This window comes from Ovis canadensis, chromosome 18, assembly GCF_042477335.2.
Source record: "Ovis canadensis isolate MfBH-ARS-UI-01 breed Bighorn chromosome 18, ARS-UI_OviCan_v2, whole genome shotgun sequence".
Lineage (NCBI taxonomy): Eukaryota > Metazoa > Chordata > Mammalia > Artiodactyla > Bovidae > Ovis > Ovis canadensis.
The window spans coordinates 35,806,684-35,819,221 of NC_091262.1; the positions used below are offsets into that span (position 1 = coordinate 35,806,684).

Here is a 12,538-nt window from a genome sequence, read left to right on the forward strand (position 1 = left end):
TCATTTTGGAAAAAAAGCCAGTGGAGATAGACTTTCACATATTTTTCTTTACATGAAACATCACTTGAATTCTTTGTAATGATTGCTCTTGTTCAGTCCCTCAGTCATGTCTGACTCTTTGTGACCCCATGGACTATAGCACGCCAAGCTTCCCTGTCCTTCACTATCTCCCAGAAGTTGCTCAAACTCACGTCCTTCGAGTCAGTGATGACATCCAGCCATCTCGTCCTCTGTTGCACCTTCTCCTCCTGTCTTCAATCTTTCCCAGCATCAGGGTCTTTTCCAGTGAATCAGTTCTTCGCATCAGGTGGCCAAAGTATTGAAGCTTCAGCCTCAGCATCAGTCCCTCCAATGAATAGTCAGGACTGATTTCCCTTAGGACTCATTGGTTTGATCTCCTTGCAGTCCAGTGGACTCTCAAGAGTCTTCTCCAACACCTCAGTTCAAAAGCATCCATTCTTTGGTGCTCAGCCTTCTTTACGGTCCAACTCTCACATCCATACATGACTACTGGAAAACCCATAGCTTTAACTAAGTGTTCCTTTGATGGAAAAGTAATATCTCTGCTTTTTAATATGCTGTCTAGGTTGGTCATAGCTTTTCTTCCAATGATAATTCATATTCAGTTCAGTTCAGTTGCTCAGTCATGTTTGACTGTAGGACCCCATGGACTGCAGCATGCCAGGCTTCCCTGCCCATCACCAGCTCCCAGAACTGCCATCCAACCATCTCATCCTCTGTCATCCATGCTCTTCTTGCCTTCAATCTTTCCCAACATCAGGGTCTTTTCCAATATGAAAATTCATATTAAAAAGCTGGAATTAATTACCTCAAGCAATTTTTAAATGTAATAACAAAGTTGGAAAATCTGTGATTTATAAAATGAGCATCAATTTCATGGTTTAAAAAGCTGTTTTAGGACCTACTGTATTAAAAAAAAATGGAGAGAAGACAAAAGAATGCTATATTTGAGATTGGCCCTGTGTTAGAAATTGCTGAGGCCAATTGATTGGTCATGGGCATTTATTACACTACTCCGTCCACTTTTGTGCATGTTTGAAATATTCCATCATAAAAAATTAAAAAACAGGTTGCTGCTGCTGCTGCTAAGTCGCTTCAGTCATGTCCGACTCTGTGCGACCCCACAGATGGCAGCCCACCAGGCTCCGCCGTCCCTGGGATTCTCCAGGCAAGAACACTGGAGTGGGTTGCCATTTCCTTCTCCAATGCATGAAAGTGAAAAGCGAAAGTGAAGTCACTCAGCAGTGTCCGACTCTTCGCGTCCCCATGGACTGCAGCCCACCAGGCTCCTCTGTCCATGGGATTTGCCGGGCAAGAGTACTGGAGTGGGTTGACAGGTCATTTTCTGGTAAGTATTTTCTGTTAAAACAGAGTCTTCTCCAGCAACACAATTCAAAAGCATCAGTTCTTCAGTGTTCAGCCTTCTTTATGGTCCAGCTCTCACATCCATACGTGACTACTGGAAAAACGATAGCTTTGACTATATGGACCTTTGTCGGCAAAGCAATGTCTCTATTTTCAATATGCTGTCTAGGTTTGTTGTAGCTTTCCAAGGAGCAAGCATTTTTTAATCTCATGGCTGCAGCCACCGTCTGCAGTGATTTTTGAGCCCAAGGAAATAAAACCTGTCACAGCTTTCCCAATAAGGCTTCGGCATTCAAATCTTTTTAAAGCAAAACGAAAGTTTACTTTGAATTGGCTTAGTCATGAACAGCATCCCAATCTCAACAGCCTCTGAGCAGCAGTTCTGAAAGTAAGGAAGTGCACCCCTGATCAGGAGACATTGAGCTCTCTGCTTAAGCAGAGAGGGAGCCTCACCGAGGTCTCATGATGGGAGTCAGAACCACAGTCCCCTGGGAGCCCACAGAGGCTCTGCAGTCCAAGCGCAAGAACACAGCTACGGTGGGGACAGTACTGACCCCTGAGGCTGGACCTGGGATCCCCACTCCATTTCCTGGATGGTCGGTACCACTGTGTGGCCAGCCCTTCCGGGAAACCTCTCTCAGGGCTCTCTAATGCGAGCCTCCACCATCGCCCTTTCCTGGAGCGCCTTCTGTCGCAGCGCAACTTCCATTCTCCTCCTGCCTAGGAGCAGCCATCCTACACACACACCCCACTTCTGGACCTGCAGTTTGGCATGTGGGACTCCAGCGCCACGTCCGAGGCAAGCATCTCCACACCTGGGCACCATGCCCTCCGTTTCATGGGCCTCGGGCTGGCTCCCTCAGGTTTGAGGGCCACTCGTAAGGTCCAACTGTATGCTGAGCAGCTCCCCGGCCTGGCTGGTCAGAGCAACAAGCGTCCTCCTTGAACGTGGGGACCCCCTGGCCACCTGCCCACCACCTACGAGAGACCACATCTGGCCCTGCTCCCGAGGTTGGGTGCCTGGAGCAGCAGACAGGGCCACACACGCACACTGGACGGCAGAGACAGGAGCGGCGGAGAAAGGCAGCGCCGGCCCCACCTAGCCGCGTCTCCGGCCCACACGCCCCTCTCCTCCATGCTGCTGGGTCTCTCTCCCGCCTGTCGGCCAAGAACAGCGTCAGCTCCGCTCGCAACGACCTGTCCTGATGGCACGCGGGCTGTGACCCCAGGGGCTGCAAGGGGGCCATGCTCTGTGCAGACCACTGGCCCCGGGTTCGCGGGGGGCACACCCGCACTCCTGCTCACGCAGCCAGCGCGGCTTCGTGTGTGACACGTGGGTGACAGAGGGTGCTGGTGACAGGCTCGTGAGAGGAGAGGTGCTCCCCTGGCCCCAGGCCCCCTCCTCAGACTGCCTGGGGCGAGCCAGCGCGGGCAGCAGGCAGTGGCAAGCACGGGACACACGAGGGCACACGTTCTTCCTTCCTAAGCTGGGAGGTCAGTTCCAAAAGTTTCGCCTCCTTAGTGGCAGAGCTTCCGGAAGACAAAAGTTCAGACTACAAGGCCGACCGGGGACAGACAGCAAAGATGCCAGGGGAGAGAAGAAACCAGCCCTTGAGGGGAAGATCACAGGCAGAAGGGCGCCGCCGGGCGGCTGTTAGTGACCCTGCTCGGGGAGGGTTTGAGAGCACAGGACACCACCGGCCTCTGGAAACCGGCGGCCTCTCGGGTGATCCCTGAGCTCCAGGGAACGCTCCCACAGCCAGGCCAGCACAGGCCCGGCCCGCCTCTCCATGCCCAGCAAGCGCCCACCAGCAGTGCAAGACAACACCTTTCCCACCAGAAGGATGGGGTGGCTGGCTGTGGGCACCTTCTCCCCAGCAGCGCCAAGTCTCCTAGACTCGGCCTCTCACCCCTGGGTTCCTGGGGACTGCAAGCTGGGAGTGGGGCCCTGGGTCTGTACCATGCCCCGCTGTGACTTATACAACAATGTATGAATAAAGACTTAAAACTGTGTTCATGACAGAGCTATTTTGGCCATCTCTTAACGAGAATGGGATCTTTTTCGTTCTTTATCCTGCTAGGCTTTGAGTTGCTGACTGAACTCTGAGCAGCAGTGACTTGGAGCTGAAGCATCCTGGGGACACACAGAGCACAGGACAAAACTGCAGGGAAGTTAACGCAGGGATGACACGGGAGTGGGGACTGTCTGACACTCAGGGAGCGCTCCCATCTCAGACGGGCACTACGACCCCGGTGTCTGCGCTCCTTTGTGGACTGAGCAGCACGGGGAGGGGCACAGTGGGACAGCAAGGGAACAGGCCCTCCCCGCGCCCGCCCCCCGGGAACCAAGAGCAGCACCTCGGAGAGCACAGCCACCGGCTGAGCCAGCTCAGCCACCACTTCTGTCAGCATCTGCTGCAGCTTCTGCTCTGCCAGCTCCAGGCACTCCTGCAGCTGTCGGTCTTTATCCTCCTTCTACAAAGGGAGAGCAGAACATCAAAACGGGCCAAGCGGTGCAGCCTCTGCCATTGTTAGTAAGCTGAGACAAAACCTAAACGCGTGTGTCTACAGGATTAGTTCTGTTTCGGAAGCCGCGTCACGGTAATTTTTCTCTCAGTGTTCCTGGGCTTGGTCTCAGTGGGCAGAACACCTCTTGCCAGAGTATTTGGTCTTCCTAAACGTCTCCAAAGAAGTCTTTAAAAAAAAAAAAGTTCTTATATATTAAAGAAGATCAGGTTTCTGTAGAAGCTTATTCATTCCTATTGACAAGTTAAGGGTCAGTACTGACCCTTCTTAAAACATCACCAGAATCATCATTTGAAGGGAACCCTACCGACCGCTGACCGCCATGGGCTTGTAAGCCAAAATATGGCTTTCATCTCCTCTGAAATACAGACCTGATCAGAGTGTGCCTGGGGAAATGCCAGTCAACTAATATTTGTAAATGCATGATTATTCTTTTAACAGATCTTCTTACTAGGAAAACTTTCAGTGTAGAACATTTAGACAGATTCTTTTGTGAAAAAGAAAAAAAATGAAATGATCTATACACTCGGGTTCCTGAGAGGTTAGCATTTATTTCTAAGCAGCTTTCTTATTTTTTCTGTGTGTGTATTACTCTATGTACATACATAAACAATAAGATGTGCTTTAAAACCCTCAGAAAACAACAGCATATGGTACGTAGTACTTTCTGATCTGCCTTTTACAGCCATTATTTTGTATATCGTAATGCTTTTAACTAGCATTCCACATCATACATTTCAATGGCTTTCTAGTATTTTACTTTTGTAGTGGGGCCAATGATACACTTTGTCACACACCAGACTGACTCACTTTGTTTTGGAGAAGCCAGATTTGGTTTTCCTGATTAAGTCCTGATTCTGTGAGACCACACAGGAACAGGAGCAAGTAAAGCTCACCAAACCACAGGAAGTACAAACCCTAATCAGACTGGAGCTCTAACCCTGCCTTTTGTCACTCTGACCCCAGTTCCCAACAGGCAGCCAGCTGCTGTGAAGTGCCCTGCTGCTCTCTGCTCTTTCAGTAAAAATGCTAACAAGCCAACAGATTCAAGTCAAGTAAAACAAGAGTCAGGAGTGGAATTCCACAAAATGGTCAACCCAAATCCCAAATAATTCAAACCTCGAAGTTGCAGTCACCCTCAATTTTTAAAAAATGTATTTCCTTTCAGTACAGCTGATTTATCATGATGTACATCCACACTTTTGAACGCAGTGTTTTAGGGTCATAAGAACTTTACACTGGGACTTGATTTCCAACATGGGAGTCACATGAAAAGGTCTTTACCTTCCTTCCTTAGTATTCACTACTACAGAAGTCAGACTCAGTTCAGGAAAAGCCATTACCTGTCGATGCATAGAATCCTTATTTGCGATTTCATTTTCAAGTTTATCAGGGAGGTTGTGCACAGAGATGGCTTTGCGCTGTGCAGCGAGGTAGCGTTTCTCAAGTGTAGTGATTCTCTTCTCCATGTCCTCCTTCTGGGCCATAGCCTACACCAGGCATTGCAGAGGAGAAAAGGTAAGTCATTATCATAGAATACTCAGATACAATTAAGAGTAAAAAAGCGGGACTAAATCCTAAGTTTCAAATCAAACATAAAATTAGCGTCCTCAAAATTAAAGTCCTAGACATGGCAGTTTTCTGAGATGTGAGCAAAAACGCGCCTACCTCAAATGTCGCATTTGCCGTGATGGCACCCATCTGTCTTAACGTCTGTCTGGCCACTCGATTTACCAAGCTTCTTTTCTACATCATAAACCCAACCAGCAAACAAAAAGTACACTAAACTACTCTGTCATTGCAAGAATTCCAGGAGGGAAGGTATCTGGCATGAAATGAGGATCTCTGTCTCCACACTATACAGGTGGGCTTGACCCAGAACAGGGAGGGACCTTCAACAGATCCTACAGGCAGCTCTGAGGCTCATTTCCTCAGGTAAAAGTTGAAAAAATCTCATGCAATTTCCTCAAAATTAAATAAGAATATTAATGAGTAGAAACAGAAGTCGAAGTGTTACACAACTGGGAGCAGCCTTCTCAAGCCTAGTTCTTCTCAAGCAGTTACACCCCATGTAGGAAACGCTCAAACCAGGAGCAGAGCTTGCTGCCGATGCCACTCCTGTCCGCCGGCTCAAAATCCATGCCAGGTCCCTCTGTGCTCACTAAGTAAGCGATGTTGTCCTAACATTAAAAGTGAAAGGTCTTAAAAATGCTTTTTCCAGAATTCTGTGTGTATTAATCTCTGCCACCTAATCTCCTCCTGTTGCCAAAGAGTAGTGTGAACACGTTATACAAACATGTGCAAGTATTTCTGTTTTCAGTTCTCACACCGAGCTACTAATCAAGTACACCTGCTGTTCCACATGTTAGTGGGGTGCACTCTGAGATGGTCTCACGGGGGAGGGGTGGGGCAGGTGGGCGCTGTCTGTCTGCGCAGAGAGGAGAGGCGAGGCTTAGAGGAGGAGGCCTGAGCCCCCAGCTCTCTTCTGTTTTTCACAGTGACCGTTAGGGAGCTTCTCATAAATCACGACACCCGCAGACATGTCTGCCAGAAACATCCTGATTCTGCATGGTTACACAGCACGGGCCTGAGGATCTGAGGGTGAGCAAACGCCACTCGACTTGTCTGCCCGCTGGTATCACTGTCACACATCCTTTCAAGGAGCGGAACCTCAGAAAACTAGAGAAGATGGCCAGGCAAGCTGCCTCAGCAGAGCCCACACAGCATGTTCCCATCTCTTCGGGAGAGAGGGCTCCACAGATGTTCAGACTCATCTGAGTGAATCAGAAGGAAATTTCAGCATCATCGGGAATATATTCAGCAGGCAGGTAGGGGGATGAACTGGGATACTGGGGTTGACAGATATACACTACTGATACTATGCATCAAGTCAACAACGAGTAAGGACCTACTGAACAGCACAGGGAACTCTACTCAGTGCTCTGTGGTGAAGTTAACGGGTAGGAAACCTAAAAAACAGGGATATTTGTGTGTGTGTGTGTGTGTATATATATTGGTTCACATTGCTGTACAGCAGAAATTGACACAGCAGTGTAAATCAACTCTAATAAATGAATGAGTGGATGAATGAATTTTTAAAAAAGGAACACACTAGGCCCCCTAGAACTTGTGGAAATGAGGAGTCCACACCCAGGGTGCAGCACAGCGCTAGGACTGCCCTCATGTTGGTCCACTGCCAACGGACCGCCTGGACCAGGCCTCTTCTACCCCAGAGACCTCGACGCAGAGGCGGGAAGGCAGCCAGTGGCGGTCTCGCCAGTGCTCTGCTCTTGCTCACGCAGCCATGCCAAGGCTGAGATCACGGGGAGAACAAGGGACCCACATTCCACCTCAGGACAACAGACACGTCCACTGTCACTCACTTCACGGACGTCCTGCTGTAATTTCACGTTTGCTTCCTTGGACGTGAGGAGGTCCTTCCTGGCCGTGTCCAGGTCCTTCTCCAGCTCTGTTACGTGGGCAGAGAGGGCTGCCAGGCGGTCCCTCATCTCTCTCTGCTCCCGTGACTTCTTCTCGATGATATCCTGGAGCTCGATCACCTGAGCCAGGTCTTCGTCGCGGGTTCTCTAAGGGGGAAAGGAAACCTTAGACAGCCTTGTTTTGGGAGGGAGGGAACGCAGCACTTCCGGGAAATCGGTGAAGTCAAAACTGCCTTCTGAGCTCTGGAGCTCACATGACCCTCACGGCCACTCAGACCTACATGATGCATTGGTGAAAGGTCTCAACAGCCCTGCACAGACTGGATAGTAAGACGAGAACCAGACAGAGAGTGAGACTGAGGACATGCCTTTCCATTGGCGCTTGGCATGTTTTCTTGCTTATGATTTACATCAAGCACCCTGTCCATTAGTATCTTTTTCAGGTTATTCTTCTCTTTAAGAATCATCAGCGAAAACCAAAGAATTGAATCAAAATAAAGAAATAAGTAAAGACAGCAAAACTCCATTTGGAAAAACTCAACTCAAAACTGAAAATACAGCATAAAAAGAAAATACATGGTGATGCTATCCATCCCGAATAGAACCAGGTGATTGGAGTCAGAATTTGTCTCCTACTGGACAAAGGGGTGCTTAAGAGATTCTGCAGCTCTGAGCCACATGTCTAGTTTACTAGTCATTAAAATAACCCAGGTGGGCTGGTCCTCAATCAGAAAGATAAAGAACATCTGATGTCCACCACTACAGCCTTCATCCTTTCTTAAAATGAAAGGATACAAATGACAAACCCTTGGACTGCGAGGAGATCCAACCAGTCTATTCTGAAGGAGATCAGCCCTGGGATTTCTTTGGAAGGAATGATGCTAAAGCTGAAACTCCAGTACTCTGGCCACCTCATGAGAAGAGTTGACTCACTGGAAAAGACTGATGCTGGGAGGGATTGGGGGCAGGAGGAGAAGGGGACGACCGAGGATGAGATGGCTGGATGGCATCACCAACGTGATGGACATGACTTTGAGTGAACTCCGGGAGATGGTGATGCACAGGGAGGCCTGGGGTGCTGCGATTCATGGGGTTGGGAAGAGTCGGACACGACTGAGTGACTGAACTGAACTGAACTGAACTAACTGAAATTACACGATGAATGATCCAACTTACCTTGTTATGCGTGGCACCTAATTCTTCTAACAAACTACACCTTTCAAGTGCTCCTCTTGTGTTGATGTGTGTATATACGTGAGTGCACTTCTTAGTGTAAGCTGCTGCTGCTGCTGCTAAGTCGCTCCAGTTGTGTCCGACTCTGTGGGACCCCATAGATGGCAGCCCACCAGGCTTCCCTGTCCCTGGGATTCTCCAGGCAAGAACACTGGAGTGGGTTGCCATTTCCTTCTCCAGTGCATGAAAGGGAAAAGTGAAAGTGAAGTCGCTCAGCAGCGTCCGACTCTTCGCGACCCCACAGATGGCAGCCTACCAGGCTCCTCCACCCATGGGATTTTCCAGGCAGGAGTACTGGAGTGGGTTGCCATTGTATAGTCACTCTAATACGTGGCTACTATAATGGAATACATTTAATGTATCTCATTGATCTTAACATCAAAAAAATCTGCTTATTAACAGCTTTAAATTCTAAGTTTGAGAGGAAAAAAAATGTTATCCTATCCTAAAATAATTCTATGACTTAGTTTTTAATTGCAAATTGATATACAGAATACAATAAATCTTGAGACATTTATACCAACTAATACTTTTTAACTGGCAGCTTCCCAGGTGGACCAGTGGTAAAGAATCCACCTGCCAATGCAAGAGGGCAGGTTGGATCCTTGGGTCGGGAAGATCCCCTGGAGTAGATGATGGCCACCCACTCCAGTATTCTTGCCTGGGAAGTCCCAGGAAAAGAGGAGCATGGTGGGCTACAGTCCACAGGGTCACAAAGACTCGGACATGACTGAGCATGTATGCAGGCAACACTTTTTAACCATATAAAACTCTGACTTCTTACAGAAAAAAAGTATTTACAAGAATTCAAGAAGCTCAAAAGTCAACTAGTTACATAAATACATGCATCATCCACCTAACAAGGCTGCAAGTGTACAAATCCAGGATGGCCGGGTGGCTGGTACCTTCTTGTCCAGGGCCTTGTGGTGCTCAAAGAGTGACTTCAGCAATTTGAGCACCTCCAGCTCGTTGGTCATGCCGTCTGGGGACTGCGCCTGCCACTTGCCCGCCGTCGTCTGGAGGGATGGTATATACTGGGAAACCCGCCACTCCAGGTGCTCCATCAGCAGCTGCAGGGCAGGGCCAAAGGAGCACTGTCAACCTCATGCTTGAATTCACGGCCGATAACCCCTCTCAGCCTCATGCTACAGCCGGAAACATGCTAAGGCAAGTCGGAATCCCGCCAGTTCAGTCTAAAGTTAGAGTGGACTTCCCCAGTGGCCCAGAAGTTAAGACTCCACACTTCTGCAGGGGTCATGGGTTTTAATCCCTGGTCAGGGAACTAAGACCCCATACAAACTTAGCATGGACAAATTGTAGGTTAAGAGAACTCCCCCGTCAAATGTACTAAAATTATAGTAGCTCTCATCATAAATTTGAAGCAAAGTATGAGAACTCCAAACTGATCCACCCTGGTCTGCTCAGTGGGAAGATGTGAAAAATGACTTGAAAACCAGATAGAGTTTAAAGACAGCAACAAGGAGCCCAGCGGTGACCCCAGCGGGGCAAATGTCAACACGTGAGAATTCCCCTACTGACCATAATGTTATTCCGCTCTGTGTTCAGCAGAGCTATTTCTTCTTCTCTTGCAAGAAGCTGTTCCCGGCATATATTGAGTTCTTCCGTAGATGTTGCCAACTCCTAGAAAACAGTGAAATGAGTAAGTAACTAAATGCAAACACAAATTAAAAGAGCGAGACTCTGAAGACTGACCCTGTCAAGTCTCTCCAGGCTCCACGCAAAGGGTCTCCCTGCCCCTCCAGAGAAGAGGGGGTCCACTGACCCCAAGACCACACAGACCACCACAACTCAGACCGGCCTTCAGCCTCCACCTCGACCTGGCAGGCACGCGGCAGGGGAGAACCCGGAATCCAAGCCTGCCTTCTCAAGACCCAGGGAAGTCTGAAAAACTTCCCTAAACATGAACCTAACAACAAAGTGGATAAAGAGATTCTTAAACGACACACAGACAAATAACCTAGAACTGCTGGGAAGAGTGAGGAAGAAAGGTAACATCTACAAGGCTATCAGGCTTTGGAGTGTTCCTCTAGGAAAAAGGCTGATGGCACACAAAGGCCATCTGTTAGCCTGACTCTATTGAAGTCACCCAGTCTTTCAGTAAACTGGAGAAAATGTTAAATTCATGTTTTATGCATTTTATCACAATTTTCATGCACGCGGTGCCATCCACGTGGTGAACTTGCTCAAAGTGAACCACATGGAGTCTTTCATTCTTCTAGTTTTCTTTACACAAATAAAAATATCCCAGGCTACATATCCCCTACTACATACTGAGTATTCAGCACCTAGAACGCTGCCCAACACTTGTTAAGAGGCATGTAGTAGACATGTGAAGCTATGAGGGTGTATGTTATACACATAAGCAGTAGGTACCCGTCATTAAGATACTGGACACACCGTTCTGTGCTTTGTAAGATGGGAGAGGCTAAGGGGCTTAGCCTTTCTGCTTCAAGGACTGACTCTAGAGCTCAATCCACATGCCCCAGTGACTCCTCCAGACAGTGTTTCCCTTCTTGTGGGGCCCCCGCCCGTCCTCCACTCAGCCCCTGCACAACCACTTACAAGGTCAACCTGCTGGGGTCCATCTTGCCCAGAAGGCCAAAACGCCCTGGCCGGCAGGGCCCACAACCATGCTAACAAAATGAAACACAACTCCAACGCTTTGCCGGGTGAAGGCCAATCCGACGGGCCCAGCCCCCGGCTGCTCTCACCTCAGGCCGCTCTGCTTCCAGGACTTGGGCCGAGGCCAAGTTCTTCCTTGTCTTGGCCTTTGCCTTGGGGATGCAGCACTGGAAAAGTGCCCATAGGCGGGCCCTCCTGCGACCCATCCTCGCGGATGGGGGCAGCCCCCCACTCAGGGGCAACTGCTGTTTCACTGTTAGATACCTCAGCACCCGAGCTATCACCACCGATCTCACACTACGACCACAACTATTCACACTACGACCACCGCTCTCACACACACCACTCTCACACACCACTCTCACACACTACTCTCACACGACGCTCTCACACACCACTCTCAGACACACTGCTCTCACACTAGGACCACCACTCTCACACCACGACCATCAGCACTGCTGTCTCTAGAAGAAATGGCACGAAGGCTCTGCCTCCAGCACGTCTCCCGGGAGCCTGGCACCTGGAACCCACTCAGTCACAAGGGGCTCCGTGGTAACAGGGGGGCTGGGCTCAGGCCCACCATCAAGGGTGCAGAGAGGGGGGAGGGGCTGCCAAAAAGACGACAGATGAGTGTGGGGTGCAGGAGAAGGAAGGCTGTGCCCACAGCTCAGGCCCACCATCAGACTTGACCCTGCAAGGATACTGGTTCACAGTCGAACCAAATAGTAGAAACTGCTTCAGAAACCACCACCACAGGGAATGAGCACGTCTTCTAAGTGGGCTTCTGCCTCCTCTAGCCCCCAAACAAGCCTCCAGTGAGGCTACTGAAAGGGCACCACTGAACTCAAGGGTGTCCCCAGAACCCACCCGGGTGACAAGGACTCACCGCACTAGCTGCCCCTCACTCACCCTGAACTCCGTCCTCCCTGACTGACTCCCTCACTCGAGCTCAGCAAGGTCTTGACCAACCTCGCTCCAGGCACTTAAAATGAATTCACAGTGGGTACAGGGCTTCCGTCAATCTGCTGCGAACTCGCCCTCTTCACTTTGACTCTGGGTTGCCAGACAACTCTGCCCCGTGGGGGCTGTACGGTGGAGGTTCAGGGGTGTCCCTGCCTTGAGCCGCGACAGCCAGCGCCTCCCAGACCCGCCAGGTGCTGCCCCTCCCTCCACGCCCGAGTCTCCCACCCCCTCTCCTGGCCCCACTCCCAGCCTTGCGGCTCCCCCCTCGCCAGGGCACAGGCCATACTGCTCCTGGTTCAGCCGGGGCCTCTGCTGTCACTTGAGGACCTCGGTCCCCCGGGTGCTTG

General features: G+C 49.9%; 1 protein-coding gene across 1 annotated transcript in view; it reads right to left on the reverse strand.

Moving 5' to 3' along the window:
* Positions 1-12,538, reverse strand: part of LOC138423749 (liprin-alpha-1-like) — a 46,510-nt gene that overhangs the window by 14,889 nt on the left and 19,083 nt on the right. Inside the window, 5 exon segments of the mRNA XM_069560039.1 lie at positions 3,745-3,861; positions 5,256-5,402; positions 7,296-7,499; positions 9,491-9,655; positions 10,125-10,226. Coding sequence (XP_069416140.1) covers positions 3,745-3,861; positions 5,256-5,402; positions 7,296-7,499; positions 9,491-9,655; positions 10,125-10,127 — 636 coding nt within the window. The 5' untranslated portion in view covers positions 10,128-10,226.